The sequence below is a fragment of the Pleurodeles waltl genome, chromosome 2_1, assembly GCF_031143425.1.
Source record: "Pleurodeles waltl isolate 20211129_DDA chromosome 2_1, aPleWal1.hap1.20221129, whole genome shotgun sequence".
NCBI classification, from domain to species: Eukaryota; Metazoa; Chordata; class Amphibia; order Caudata; family Salamandridae; genus Pleurodeles; species Pleurodeles waltl.
This window is the reverse complement of record NC_090438.1, coordinates 104,836,763-104,853,153: the sequence shown is the minus strand read 5'-3', so window position 1 is coordinate 104,853,153 and position 16,391 is coordinate 104,836,763. Positions and strand designations below refer to the sequence as shown.

Here is a 16,391-nt window from a genome sequence, read left to right as displayed (position 1 = left end):
CAACATAGTGAGGCATGGCCTCTCTTGAGTGTGTCTGTAAAAGTGACGTTTGTCCTGAATTTTGACCTTTTGTCCTGATTTTTTTTATAGTACTGTCCAGAATTTGTCTCAGTGCCAGGTGGTCACCCTAACTGTTACGCCCCAGGCCAGCAAGTCCCCATCTGGGAGGCACAGGGCCCTGACAGCTTGGGCTGCACCAGAGGCGCTCCAGGCCCTGTAGGAAGTGCGCCGACTCTGGTCACCGTTCCACAGATGCCTTTACCGCAGCCCCTCTCCGGCCCCTGACTTCTCTGCCTGCCCCAGGTCTTCCATTGTGTGCCGGGCAGCAAAAGTATGGCTGGTTGGATGCTACCACACTCAAGCTGAGAGGAAGACACTGAGGGGGCCTTGTGGCTCCGCAGACTGTCGCTGCCGGCAAGCTGGCCGCCGGAGGAGCTCACAGTGCGTCCCACCACGCCACCATCCTGGCTGAGCCCCGTAAAACTGTCAGGCTAATGTCCCGCCTGTGTCGGTCAGTCGAATAGAAAACAGCAGTGCTTTAAGTGGAAGTATAGAAGTGCAGGTACTCACTACTGAGAGTACCTGTTTGCTCCTGAGAAGTGCAGGTACTCTCCTATTAAATGTATTGCAGCAGTTCTGAGAAGCGCAGGTACTCTCCCCTTACAATTAAAGGACTGCAGGTACTCAGTAACGGACAGTACCTGCCAATGTAAAGCACTGGATACAGGTAGGATGATGGGAGATGAGAAAAGGCAAAAAGGTAAGAAAATGTGTGACCAGAAAATCACTTTGAAAAACAAGCTGTTGTATGCAGAGATTGATATAATAATTGTTGTTGCATCAAACACTGTTTCCTGGTGGTACAAACCTACTACGACTATGACGTAGATATCGTAATGAACGTTTTTAGTGGGCTGAAAATCGAGCTAAATCTAAAGGAGTCGACAATGCTAAACACTCCTTTACTTTTACCATAGGCTTTTTGACTCCGTCATGAGCGTGGCTTCTGGGCCCCACGCACCCAGGTGGCCACCGGCATCCTTCATGTTCGAGTACCTATCTATTGAGAGAAGTACTTGGGAGATTTGCTTCAAAGTATGATAAAAAGCACTTAGGTGAGCCAAGATGCACAGCCAGGTTACATGCTAATCACACAGTTGGCGCTGCTGTGATTTGTTGTTGATGGGTTAGGTTGCGCTGCGCTCTTCTCAGGAGAGGCCCTTGTTTTCTTGAGAGCTGCTGGAAATAAGTGTTATATTGATTGAATGGATTTATCTTGCTGTTCTCTCTTGGGACCCCAGGGGTTAGTTTGCTTGTGAAAGAATTTCATAGAAATCTAAATTCAGCACATCGATGCATGTCATGGACAAAGGCTGGTTCAAATTGCAGATTTTTTTCGTTCAACTATTGCTATGCAAGCCTGGAGATGCATTTCTACCCCCACTGGCATCAGATTTTGAATCTTTGTCTTTAGGCAAACAGGTTCGGAAGCAGATGATTACAAAAGTTTTCATATAACTTAAAACATAGTTTTTGCATTTTTTGATATTCCCTTTATTTAATTTACTGTTGTGCATTGTACTTTAACTCCATGGCTGTGGTCGGTTTTGGTAATTGGTTAGGTCTCGCTTGCCAGCACAGCTGTCGCCAGAATTGATATGATCAACCTAAAAAAGAGCTTTCAAGAGAAGGCTTCGGCTCCGCCCACATGTTGGTAGCTAGGAGTACATGTTTTGATTAGCTGGAAGTTGTGTACTTCCACAGAAAAAAGTACCCCCCTCCACCCAGCTGTGATTCTTTTATTTATCCATTTGCTTGAACCAGCAGCAATATGGCTGTCTGAGCTTGAAATTTCAAGGGCATATGTGTGACATTGTAATGCTGTTAGTGTCTTAGATAACTAGATAATGTTCTCTGGCAGCAGCACAGCTGGGAAGGAGGGCAGTCATAAGGAATGAAGTGCAGTCCTAGCACCCTCTCCTTCCATCATTAACTTTAGACTTCTGAGTGCAGTTTTGGGTTTGAAAGGAGTATGGGTTGTCAGGGACCATATTAATCAACCTGGATTTTGAGGTCTGGGTTTGCAGTGCAACAGCTGCTTACTTTGTGATCAACAAAACAGAACTTTGAGAGTACAGCTGAAACATAGGCTTAGGTTCTGCAAGGTGCTGGTTTTGATTGAGGCAAATTTGTGTTCTTTCACTAAAAACACTACTTGTATTTACCTGTTTTGGCTTCTGGTAAATCTTGTACCTGGTAGAGCAGGAGTGTGTTAGTTATGATGGCCAGCCAACGGCCATGCCTATAACCCTTATATATTTATTATGAAATGTCATGATAAAGACATTAGTGCTGACATATTTACTGTAAAAAGCATGTGTTAGTCAGTCCACATTTAAATGTGGATTGGCATTACTCTATTTTAAATCCCACAGATATTTTATAGGTATTTTGTTTAAAGGATTCTCACAGACAACAATAGTAGGCAGTAGTTTTGGTGTTGATATTGCCTTGCTCTGTGAGAATTCTGGTTAGGCCTTCTTAGGATCGATAGTAGTCTGCTTAGTCAACTGTAATTTTACAAATCTTTCAAATTTTATGACTGTGTGTCTGATAGTTGGTTTGTGGAAAAGCTTATGCTCAAAACTGTAGGCCTGAGTTTGGTATACTAACAAGTTATAGGCCTGATTGGTGTGCTGGGAAATTATGTCTGATGCCTGATCTGCTTATTATGAAACGCTATGACCGAGGCAATTGGTCTAGCCTAATAAATGTGAAATGCATTTGTTAAAGCCAGTAGGCCTTTAAAAGTTGGTGGTTATCACGTTGTGTTACAGGCAATAGACAGGTATTTTGTTACAGGTAATCTGTCGGATTACTGTAGCATGCAACAACTGGAGTATTAGCCACCTGCTCAGACAATCCCTAGGGGTTTTCACTGTGATGATTCTTGTTAGGCCCTGTTGAAAGGGGTTTCATGCTCGTTTGCAAACTGTATTTTTCTGTTTATTTGTAATTTTATAATTCTGTGCTTGTATTGCCAGTGTATGTATACTTGAATAGGCCGTTGCTGGGAAAGGTGTAAAACCAATGGAAAAGTCATGGCATATTTCATAGGCTTGATCTGTTCATTATGAAACGGCGTGACAAAGCTAGTAGGCCTTCACTTGTTTATTGTAAAAGTATGTGTTTAAGACACTAGACTTTTAAGGGTGGGATTGTAATGACACTGCTAAAGTTTATAGGAAGGTATTTTCTTACATTGAATTTTATAGTTTATGTAGTATGCAAGGGTTTTGCTGTTGGTGATCCACCCGAACAAGCAATGGAGATAGATTATTTGCACTGTAGTAATCCTTGTTAGCCTCAGTTAGTATGGATTTTATATTGTTTTGATAACTGTAATTTGTACAAATTTGTAATTTTATTCTGGTATAGGTGGTAGTTGCCTAGTGGGAGTATGTATGCCCAACACAATAGGTTGAAGCTGGTTGAGGTGACAAGCCAACAACAAAGGTCATAGGCCTAATTGTTTATAATGAAGTATTACTATAAAAGACAGTAGACCTGACATAATGATTATGAAAAGCATGTATTAAAGTCAACATACCTATAAGGGTAGATTGTTATTACTTTGTATTAAAGCCTACAGATCGGTATTTTGTTACGTGGAATCTCGCTAATTACTGTAGTAGGCAAGGGTTTTGGTGCTGATAACTTCCTCTGACAAACCATAGGTATAGCTTTTCACTGTCAGCATCCTTGTGAGGCCCTCTTAGGAGAGAGTATTTTGCTTTCCTAATTCTAATTAGTGTACTATGTAAGTTTGACTGTATGCCTGATGTTGCCTTGTGGGAAAGTTTAAGATCAATACAGGAAGTCTCAGTCTGTTATGGTGACAAGCCAATGATAACCGGGAGAGGCCTCATTAGTTCCCTAGGAAAAAAATATTTGTGAAGCCATAGGTCTTATCTGTTTATTATGAAAAGCTATGAAATACAGTAGAACTGACTAATTGTGAAAAGAATATGTTAGTCAATCGACACTTAAGGGTGGATTCGTTTTTTCTATGTTAAAGTCTACAGATAGGTATTTTGTTATATAAATGTATATCCATATATTGTTAAATAAATATATATCTATACAGATACAGGGAGGGCATGTGGGTCTACTCTGTTCTGCTGTTGGTTGGTCTGAGTGGTATTTAAACTCTGCTTCCATCCATGAGACCGTCCTGCATGGGTAAATGGTTCAGTCGACATCAGTGATTGGCTCTTCTGCCATGTGAATTACTGCATTTTCTGATCAAGTCACATCAACCTAGAAACAAGTACGCTTCAGTATCAAGGCTGGTTGGTCAGTTCTTTAGTTTTTTCCATGTTCCTCTTCTTTGGAGTCTCTTTCATTTCTTTACTTCTGTTCTTAAAACATTAATGTTTCCCAAGAGAATACTACAGCTCTCAAGGCAGTGCTAAGGGCTCACTTGGTTGCCGCTCATTCAGTGCAGTGCGCCACATCCCACTTGGCCATTTTCTCTAAACCAAGAGCCCATTATGTAATGCTGTTGTCAAAGATGCATCATTATTTTACCATTCCAAGATGGTCAGCACACCGATTCTAAATGTGGTGGCCATGTTAGAGCTTTAAAACAATATTTGCTTGTGCTTTGTTGTAGTTGTGTCAGAGGAAAAAGCGAGAATGAGTCTGTGGGTGGATGAATGAATGCATAAGTGCAAAGATGAGTGACCGAGTGCATGTATGATCACTTACTTGACTAAACCCATCAGGAACACAAAAGGCACTATCATTCATGAGTCAGACCTATTGGCATTGCTAATGCTTGTTTATGAGTCTTGGAAAGATGGAAAGCTAAATCTCCATCGGGACCTGAACTTGTAATTCATGTTAGCAAATGGGGCGGCATTTTCTGTTGACTGTATATCTACATTGAGCTGCGTTTGTAGTGTATTATGGCACAAGGGTGTACCCAAAAGTTGGACCAGGAAACTGAGAAGTTAAAGTAACAAGAAACTGTGGTTTCTGGAATTCAGTACTTATAAGAACACGCAATGTATTAATGCATTAATTGCAACCGCATGCTTTAAATCCACACATGTAGGCTGAGAATCGATAATAACCACAATGCAAGGTATCAGAAGTAAAAACACATTTTAACAAATATACATTCTGAATAGAACAGCAGCAGGTGAATAAGTTACGTGGTCTGTGCTAATAGTGATTTACACAAAATCATTGGAACGAATTTTTAATAGTATGAAAAGAAGTCAAGATGACCAACAAAAGCGAAATGTCTCTTATAAAGATTGCCTCAATGTCAGACATGTATAAGACGGCTGCAAGTCCACTTTCAAAACATAACAGCGATAAAAAGCAGTGACCAGTGAACACAAAGAACTGGATCTTATGCTTACAATAGTAAAATAAATACTAATTTGTGAAAATTCGTAATGTAAATCAATGTTGTGGATGGAGATGTGAAATGAAGCCACACCCACTGACTTGCTTTCCACTAACACTATTCTGAACTAGTTTGGAAACATATTGAAGAGACAGTAAAGGTTCATGTATTTCACGCATTCCAAAGAGACATCCACAGAACATCAGTATTTAATTGATGAATTGGGTGAACAGGGGCTAAAGATTAGGAAAGAAAACATACACAGTAGTTTGAACGTAATTTGAGAGTGCTTCTTCAATGTATCCTCATAGCATACTTTCAAAATATCATTTGCTTTCGTTGCTTTTTATCTCTAGTAATTTTTATTTTTTTTTTATCCCCCTCCTTTGATCCATAGTTAAAAGATATAGATTCCAGGAAGATTTTGAAAGCGATGCTAACTTATGTTTGGCCTAAAGACCGACCAGATCTGCGTGCGAGAGTTGCATTATCCTTAGGTCTGTTAGCAGCTGCCAAGGTAAGGAGAGTAAACACGAATTTACACCCAACTAGTAGAGTTGTGTTAACCCACACATTGTAGGATGTTTTGTATTTGCCTGCCTGTTTTATTACTCAAAGAACCATGAAACACATCATTTTCTGAAAATGTATTGTTAAATGCAGCATTTGTGTTTTCTGGACTACCTGTAAACAAATTAAATCAAAATACGTCCGTCTTGGAGGACGAGGAAGCACTGTTTAATATTTTTTTGGGTTTGGTATTGTATATCTTTTCAAGTTGATTTTTTTTTATTTCTGACAAGTCTTTCTTTACTCCTGGGACCTGCACTGATGCTAAATGTCCGATTGTCGGCAGCTCTTTAACATTCTTGATCAGGTAGTTATCCTAAGTGCTGGTCTACCAGTCACGCATGCATTGTGCAGTGAGTGGTCAGTTAGCAGTGCCTCCAGTCTTTCAATACCTTTTACAATGCACAAAAACCAATCGAACGTTTAAAAAAGGGCACAACGCCATTCACCCTGACGTGAAAACACCAAAAAATAGTGGTGACGGCTTGATCATTAACCACAGGAATCCTTTTAATACTATTTCTCATCAAGAAACATAAGCCAGTTCAGTGCCAACGTTTTACGGGAGTCCATTTCCTGCAGGTGAGACCCTCGGTTTAGAAATAATAGAAGAAACATAGAGAAGAAACGTAGTGTATAACTTTTTATTATCAGAATAAAAGAAGTCCCCTTTAAAACTATTTTTAATCACTGCCTAAGGCCTCTTCTATGGATTCTCTTCAAAGGCAATGGGCGTGGTTTCGCTCAGTAATTGTATAGTGATTTATATCCCTTGAGAGGCGCCGAAGTACATTATAGGGAGGGTAGCACAGTATACTGTGGGGCAGTGCTTGGTCAGAAGGATGTTGCATTTGCAACATGGTCCATTTGTGAACTGTTTTGATGTTGTGCATGAGTGACCAGAGTGATGCTCTTATCCTGGCTTGAGTTGCAGTACTTAGAATGGTGGTGGTGGGGAAGAAGTGAGTGTTGACAGTGCTTGCAGCTTACTTTAGTCAACTGCTGTGGGTTACCCAGCAAGTTCCATATGTAGCACTGGCCTATCCCTCACCTGTTTACTGATCTTGTTGCCACAGTTAAAGGCCATTGCGAGATATTCAATGGATGCACTGATATTAATTGAGACATCCAAAAAGCTCTCGGAGCATACCATTATGTAGGGACATGTAAGAGTCTGAGAAAAAATAACCAGGGTAATTTAATTTCTCTGTTAGCTTGCATAGAAGTGGAGGATGTTTGTTCAGAAAACAGCTAACATGCTTCCATTATTGGCAATTAGGAGTCTCACTTAAATCCGGAGTATTGGCACACATGCTCACAGTGCATCTCTGTCCTGATGGGCACCATGCATTGTTACAGAAGTGAGCTATCCATAGAAATGTTATACTGTGTACCTCTACTCTTTCCTGGAGCATGCACTGATTTATCAGTATGCATGTTCACAGAGCTGCCGAAAATGCAACTCTATCCGGATCTGGACCATGCTCCCTTCTCACAGTAGTGAGATATGCATACATCTCACTGTATACCTCTAGTCTCAGTACACATCTATCCTGATCTGCCCTATTACAGCAGAGTCATCCATAGTGCTCTTTCAGTGTATCTACATTCCCGCTAGCGTGCAGTGATGTCATAGTACTCCTACTCCTACATCTACAGAGCTGCCAGAATGCACCTTCATCCTGATATGTACCATTATCACAGTAGTGATTTATCCACAGGGAACTGTCCTTCTCTGTAGCATGCACTGATATCTGAGATCTCAGTACTAAAACATCCAGAGAGCTCACAGTGCACTGCTACACTGATCTACCACAGTAACCTCTATCTTTAACCTCTAACATGCAGTGACATACCAGTATTGAGACATCCACAGAGCAGTCACAGTGCACCTTTGTCCCTCCTGTGGCGTTCACAAGCACCTAAGTGTTTACAATATTCTTGCACATATCTCTCAATGCACCTGTATCCTGATATGCACTATGTACTGTTATCACAATCGTGAAATAGCCACAGAGGTCTTACAATGCACCCTTAAGCTTCCCAGTAGTGCAGTATTCAGTCACAGTTAGGATAGTTTACACTGATAATGTGCTTGCTGTTGATATCTATATATAACCTGTAGATCCTGTTTAAGTTCCAGGTGTCCCACAAAATCTCTCATCATTCTCTAGTTCCGTGGTTACCAACCTTTTGACTTCTGTGGATCCCCATTTTATCATGACTGGAACCCGGGAACCCCCACTGAATCATTATTGGAATCCGGGGACCCCCCTATCCACCCCCCCCCCCATTGAGTCATTAGTGAAAGTTTTGGACCTAATCTGTTAATATTTTTTACTTTTCTGAGCAGTCACTGACCTCCTGAGAAGGCTTCACAGACCCCCAGGGGTCCCCGGACCACAGGTTGGGAACCACTGCTCTAGTTGATAAAATGAGTAACACATGCCGACTCTCCCATTTTCATCTCAAGGGTACCCAAATGTTTTTTCTTTTTTTTTTCCCTCAACTTGAGATTCGTGAAGCTGCGTGTATTTAACTTGTTGCTCATTTTACGTCCTCGCCCTGTAATGCATCTCAAAGTTAGTTAGCTGAAATTAAGGACCAGTTGGTGTGATAAAGTGAAATAAGTTCCAGCTCCAATTTGAAATACATTTTGGAGAATTGATTTTTTCAGTGGACAATAAATACATTTGTATTACATGGCTAAAAACCCGTCTGTCGTTCCTCCTAAAACGTGACAAAGATATATGACAAAGACAAGGGTTAAAGTGACGTTATGGTAAGTATTGGTTCTACAATCTTAATGTATGTTTAAGAAATCCTTAGGAGTTCTAAGAAAGTCACTGAAAAAACTGTTAATGTTACTCAGGGTGTTAAAGTAGCCATTTTTATCAAGGTACAACCTTTAGATAGAGCACGCCAAACCTGAGAAAGGAAAAAGCGCAAAGGACGAGAGGAATCTTTGAGTCACTCGTAAACTTTGAAGACAGCAGTTGACATTCAGAGCATTGAAAGCTTCTTAGAAAACTCTAGTGGTCTTTATAAGGAAGAATCACCCACAAGAGTGAAGTTGCATAATTGTTTATAGAAGTTATTTGCTTGACTTGTGTTGTTGATTTAGCCATATATTGTATTGCAGAGGAAATTTGAGAATATGAATTTGTAAGAAGGAATCTTAAGTCCTAAGCGCTTTCGGTGCAAGAGTGTAATGGGGTATTAGGCCTCAGTTAGCAGTTCAATGTTAGGGACGAGGCAAGTAGGAGGTCTAGTGTTTTGAAACTGAGTCACAGGCTGAATATTGTATTCTTTCATCTCCATGCAGTTAGACTACTACAAAGGAAGCTGATTTTGGACCACTTCGACACATGACACCCTGTTGAATGAAGAGGCCATTACCAACACAAGAGAATCCCAGTCTTCCTTTTCTCCCTCATTGCAACCCCTTGCCCCTTGTTTTCTTTCACAGCTGCCTGTGATACCTTCCAGTCAGCAGTGTTTTAGCACAGGGGTGAGTCAGGAATTGTCGCACCTGCTAATGCAGGTTAGTGGTGAATTAGTTCTTCACACTGTCTCTACAATATAGCCTATTCATGACCAGACCAAACCAATTCTCAAATGATTTCTTGAAAACTGCAAAATGGATTTAGATCAAACCAAGCAAAGACACTTCTTTGAGTAAAGTTCTACTTTCTTGGCAAGTTTGGTTTAATTCTGTTCAGCTAATTTTTCCGTATTAAGGACCAATGAATCCTGCAAGAGATGCAGTAATAAAAATAAAAATCACTATTTTGACCCCACTTTTTTTGGGCCGCCCTCTTCCACTAGTTCCATTTTGATTCACTGCCGGTTTGTTCCAGTTATGTGAATTGCCAGAAATTCACACATGGATCCAGGGTCATGCACCTACAGTGGCCATCTCTATGTCATCATACCATACAGAATATTGAAGGCAGTGCCCCTAGATCCCTCACTAACAAACATAAGGAAGGGAATATACCTATTATTCTTATGTACCTTTACAGTGTAATAACACTGAATGTCTGCAAAACCCCTGATGTTTGTGCACAGCATAGGTAGGATTTAGACGAGGAGACGAGGTGGATAGCTTCTTGGAGACACAACATATGCATGTCTGACAGAAGGTGAAAAATTACTATGCAGAAAAGACCAGACAACTGAAGAGAGACAATGCTTGTCCAGCTACAGTCTGGCAAGGCCTTGGCACAAATGGTCGATATTTACAAGCAGGCAGCTTTCAAGCACACTATTCTATGGGTGTTACACTTTTATTTTTTTAAACATCTTTTTATTGGGTTTTAACGTGAGCTACAGACAGGAATAGCAATGGACATGGAATATGCAGCAGTTAAATAAAAAAAAGAAAGGCATAAGTGGATTGAGCATTTATGAGCAATAAGCTTTGTGGAGGGTTTAGCAAGGAAGATCGGATATCTGTGCGTCAGAATACAAAACATTTTATACTAATTCAAATGAGTGTATGGTTACTGTGTTTGTACATAAACTGTTGAAGAACAAAACAACTGACTAGGTATGGGAGAGCTGCAGTTTTGTATAGGTGGGGGGGCTGCAGGCAGAGCTGTACAATGTGCGTGATATGGGGTATGGATTCTCTCAATTAAGCTGGGTAGCAGTAATGTAGGGTTGAACAATAGATACATGGGGAAGTGTCAGCAGGACAATTGAAGACAGGGTGTAAGGTAGGAAAGTAAGTGGACGCGGGGGGAGTAGGTGGCCGCTAGATTGAGCAAAATATCAGGGCTTTCGTCACTGGTGGAGAAAATAAAATCAGCGAGGATAGCATTGTAAACACAGATGAGCTTAGGGGGGCGCAGTATCAGGTGTTTTCTGCTGGAATTATGTGAGCAGGGTGACCCATTGGGGGGAGATGGGGCGTCTGCAGAAGACCACAGGCTTCCTCATTGTGGAGCACTTCCTGATTGGCTGCGCCTCATTTGTGGAGAGCCGTCTGCCAGGCCTCCACCGGTGGCAGAGTCGAAGAGTGCCAGTGTAGTGTGAGCGTACTGATGGGCAGGAGGAGTGCCGTAGCTGTAAAACGGGTGCTTACTCTGTGTTTTTTTTTTTTTTTACATTTGATATTGCCTAAGGCACACACCTCCTATGTGCATAGATCTACTAACTCAGTACACACCACCCTCCAGGTGGTTACAAAGTGCCAAAAGCCTTGTAGCTCTGGACATGTCCAGAGAATATGTTTGAGGTCTGCATCAGGAGATGGCCTGCGCGGACAATTAATATGTGCATCTGGGTAATAGTGATTGAGCAGTGCACGGGTAAGGTATGCCCTGTGTAGGATGTGAAATTGGATGTTCCCGAAGTGGGAATTTCGAGAGACTCGTTGCGGGTGCATTAACGCCATGTCCCACTTCTTGTTGTGCGGGACCCTCCCAATAGCATTCTCATATTTATGTCTCAGTAATGTGAGGGGAGTGTCTAGAAGTTCGTGGATGGCCTTGTAGAGCTAGGTAATGAGATGCTGACCTGCGGCAATTGTAAGAATGGTGGGGAATCTGTTCAGTATCTGGGGTGTTAAAGTTCAGTAAGTATTGTGGAGTTGTCTATGTGAGGAACTGTACCGCAGAAAGAGCATAATTTGTGGATAATTGGCCGAAGGAAAGGAGGTGACCCTCAGAGTATAGATTCCCAACTGTGTGTAGGGAGCATAATGTCCACGCTGACAAGTCTGTTGAGGTGAAGAAGCCTGAGAAATGTGGGAGGCCCACCAGGGGGATGCTAGGGGCGTATGGTGGTTTGCCATTGGATAGGCAATATATTTGAAGCATACACACGCGCGTCACTCTTACTTGTAAGGGCCAAGGCGGGGTGGCAGTAGCCCAGGAAGGAGTAGGTTATGTAGCGTTACTTGTGGGAGGGTTCCCCGGGAATCAGTGGTCTCACCCGTATGCCGACCCGGGGTCCATTATGAGAGGCATTGCAGCTGTGCAGCTACAAAATTTGCTTCGAAAGTCCTCCTCGATCCACCAGTAGCTGAAGTTTCTTGAGGGTGATGCACCAACGTTTAGTTGCTCCATTGAAGCATGCATAGGAGAAAGTTCAGTCCCTTGTAAAATTAACGTAAGGGGATGAGAGGGAGATTGGCAAAACAATAAAGTAATCTAGATGAAATAATCATATTTGCTATGGCAGTCCTGCCAAGGGAGGTGAGAGGGAGGGATTGCCAAAAGGTAACTTGTGATTGGATGCCTATCAAAGCCTTGCAGAGGTTCCCCTCATAGAGATCAAGGGGGGCATGATACATTCTGACCCCTAATTAGCGAATCCCCTTAGGGCTCCACTGGATGTGTGCCTCCCTGAGATATGTTGCTTGGTGACTGTTCGGGGAAAAGTGGGTAAATTGCTGACTTAGACCAATTCACCCATAGGCCTGAGGCATTTGTAAAAGCAAACAAGGTGTCATGGAGCGTAGGTCATCATCACATCCCGAAGATATAAAATCAGGTCATCTGCATATAGTTAGACCGCATGTATGCAATTTTTTTCAGGGGGATGCCCCATAAGCGGCCTTTTTCGTGGAGCCAAATTGCTAATGGTTTCATTGGTAGGGTGAGGAGTAAAGGGGAGAGTGGGCACCCCCGTCGAGTGCCGCAGCCTACTGGAAAAGGGTGCGGGACAAGGGGGCCCTACCGGATACAGGACGAAGGATCTGTATAGAGTAGTCAGGTGGATGCGAGAAGGTGTTTCCCGACTCCCATTTGCGCAAGCACTTGGAAAAGATAGTCCCATGAGAGCGTATCAAACGCTTTCCCTAGGTCTACAATAAGGCATGCTGCAGTTGAAAAGTTGTGTTGGATCTAGTCCTGTATGTGGAAAAGGCGTTGGATGCTCTGTGAGGTGTTGTAGCCAGGAACGAACCTGTTCTGATCTGTGTAGATAAGCGCTGGAACAACCTGTGAATATATATATATATATATACATATATATATATTTTTTTCTTATTGTGTTGTAAGCATTTTTGATAAAGGGGAATTGCACAGACAAAAAGAAACACAATTTAGTATTAAATATCAAGACATACACAAGTAAAAGTAGGTAACAAATATATAAGGGACATAGTTCTCAGGTAACAGTGTCAATTAACCAAATACAAAATTAACAATTGTAGCTTGTTTTAGAGAAACAAAAAGCATAGAGGTTCAAAAAATCAGTGCGATGAGACAATTTTGTGGCTAAGTCCACAATGATGGAATAAGAAGTAATCATTTAAAAGTGTCAGAAATTATTGTTGCAAATGTGGAGCTAAAGATGACAAATGGTTATGGTGACATGTCTTTAAGTAGAGTATATGTGAAGTATATGTCATAGTAAATGTAAATCCAATAACAGAACAGAAAAGGAGTAAGGGGTGGGATGCGGGGGGGGGAGGGAGAGTCATGTGCTAAATAGACAAATTATTATGTTTAAGAGAGCAGTGAACAAGGGTTGTGCACAAATGTTAGGGGTCGGTAGGTTTCCCATTATGAGGGTTGATTGTGGATGAAGAGGTCTAGTGTTCTCCATATGCGCTGCAAGATTATAGGATAGCCTCTAGTGAGGGACTGGGTTGCATGTGTGCTGCTCAGATAAGTGACCCACACACACCAAGTATGAAATTAAACGTTATTGTTGGATTTCCAATTGATCAAGATTACTTTGAGGGCAGTGGTGAGTAGAAGGTCAAGTAAAGTGAGGTCCGAATCAGGGAGATCAATAGGAGGGACTGCTACATGTTGGTCTAGGATAGCAAGTGGATAATTTAGTGTATTGAGGGTCTTGAAGATTTTGTGTAATTGGGCAGAGATATCCTGCCAGTAGGAAGATAGGTGTGGGCAAGAGAAGAACATATGTTCTTCATTACTAGGTGGCGATTCGCAGGTTCAACATGCATCAGAATCTTTGAGCTTTAACTTGAACAGTATAGAGGGGGGTTCAATGGAGGGAGTGAGCACCGAAGAATCTAGTTTGGGTTAGTGAACATATTAGTTTGTTCTGAATCAAATGTAAGTCTATTTTTGGACCAGGTTTCTTCACTAGTTAGTTGTTTGGAGAGAAAAAAAAGAAGATAAATTGTGAGGTCGTGGGGGGGGAGGGGGGGAGCCATAGAAGAAAAGAGTAGCTTATATAATTTAGAGGCAACATGACCACCCAATAATATCATTTGCAGTTTCTGAAATAGAGGTGGGTTGTGCAAAGTTTCCAATTTTGAAATTTTTGCTTTAATTTGGAGGAATTCATAAAAATTAGTTTTTGAGAAGTCTTACTTATTTTTATGATTGGGCAAATGAGAGTGGTTTGGAGTTCATATACAGACTTGACATAGTTAAGATACCTTTTGAGGCCCATATCGGAGCAATGGTTGCTGAATAAGAGTTTGCAGTTTTTTATTGTTCCATAAAGACGCTGAGAAGGATTTGTGAATAATGATGGACAATACTATCTATCATCAGCAAGGCAGAAGTGCTGTCCTTAAATATTTATCCAGGATTTAAAGTCTGTGTCTAATATGCCAATGCGCCGATAGGATCCTAATAGCGTAGGATTGCAGCCAGGCTTGGGGATTGGGACCAGTACTGACTCCCGCCGGGATTGAGGAAGTGTCCCAGAGTGAAGAGCAGCTTCGTACATCGATGATAGACGAGGCGCTAACCTCACAGCAAATGTAGAGTAGTATTCTAGGTGGAGGCCATCAAGGCCTTAGGTCTTATTGCGGGCCAAGCCTCTTAGAGCTTGTTTTACCTTGTGCGACATAATTGGGGAGTCTAGAGTCTCTCTGGTGACAGCAGGGATGAAAGGGAGTGTTACGTCGGACAGAAAGGTCTGTAAGGCTGGAAGAGAAACATTCAGTGGAATCTGATAAACCTCTGAGTAATAGGAGTAAAACTTCTGCAAGATCGCCTTTTGAGTACGGACCACTGCTCCTGAACGGGTCTGACTTTCCATCATAGGGCTACTATTCACATCCTGCTTGACAAGCCAGGCGATTAAGCGCCCAGCTTTGTCCCCTTCCCTGTGGACTTTAGTGGCATATGCAGTCAAATTGAAGCACAGTATGCAGAGGACATAGCGGGATCTGATCTCAATCCACCATGTTGGCTGGCTTGGCCACACCCCTGTTGCACTTATTCATTGCTGTAAGGGAGTGAGTGACTTGTCCCAATACATGTTATGCCATGATCATTCTAATACACAAAAAAGATAAACCAAATAATAAATGTTCCTTGTATAGACCTACAATGGTGAGACCAAAATCCTAGCGAAAATCCTTATGAAATGCTTACTCCCCTGCTGCTTTACCTCATACAACCATATCAATGTAGTTTTATGCCTCATAGGTTGACTAAGCTCAATCTATGCATCTGAGTTATGAACACAAGAAGAAATAAGAGCTTAGCATGCAGCAGGTTTTGAGCACTTGAAAGACGCAGTATTCCCGAGCATTGCGACAAAAGGGAATTGTAAACATTACTTGCTTTAAATAGTGTTCCTTGTTAACACTTTGCTCTGTGACTCAGACGTGCTGTAGAGGCATCTTTCATATAGAATCCATTGCAAGCCTTCATAAGTGACTTTGGGATAGATTCAATATTTATGGCCATTAGGTGTCACTAAAGGCAGTGAGCTGGAATGGTTGTTTCTTTTCCAATTTTGTAGGCAGCAAGATGCCATGACCCACAAAGAAAAGGAGCAATTTTCAAATGAGACCAAACCCTCTGTCAGGTTAGTCTGAGCATTTATTTTGCTTTCCTTCAGACTGAAAGAGAACGCAGCACTCAGTCTGAATAATTAATTTATTAAAACTCTTCCCAAGTTTCCTACACGGAGAGAATAACATGAGCTTTTATTTCAAATGCAGCAACACTCTTACAAATAATTACAGCAGTAGAATAGTTATGATCACAAAAACAAAGAGAATGCAATACTTCAACAATGAATATTACATCTATATAGTGACTATGTATTCATGCATGCGCACCGCAAGGCTAAAAATAAAAATTAAAAATGTAACACCATGGGGATTGACACCAACATCATCCCTTCCCTGCCAACTTCAGGTCGTGGAACCCGGACAACCGAAAAGAGGGAGAATGCCCTCAATGGGAGAATTTTCTGAGCAAGGTGTCCCTTCCCAGAGGAATCCATTCCAGTCGCGGTTGTCAAGCTTCCTCCCCTTATATACTTTAAACAAACCGGAGAGGAGAATTCTAGAAACCTCCCCTCCCATTGAGTAAGTTGTTGTTCAAACTCTGGCCATACCAGGTCAGTGTTGAAAAGAACACGTTAGAGACTGGCCAAATCTCACTGTGTTTTTCCAAGACCGAGCTGTTCCCTGCTTTACCATAAACATTCTCAGCCTGGTACATCT

General features: G+C 41.7%; 1 protein-coding gene across 1 annotated transcript in view; it reads left to right on the top strand.

The window, feature by feature from the left end:
• The window catches only part of ABCB7 (ATP binding cassette subfamily B member 7), a 607,823-nt gene that overhangs the window by 266,323 nt on the left and 325,109 nt on the right, over positions 1-16,391 (top strand). Inside the window, exon 4 of the mRNA XM_069210993.1 lies at positions 5,817-5,936. Coding sequence (XP_069067094.1) covers positions 5,817-5,936 — 120 coding nt within the window. The remainder of the gene's footprint in view (positions 1-5,816; positions 5,937-16,391) is intronic.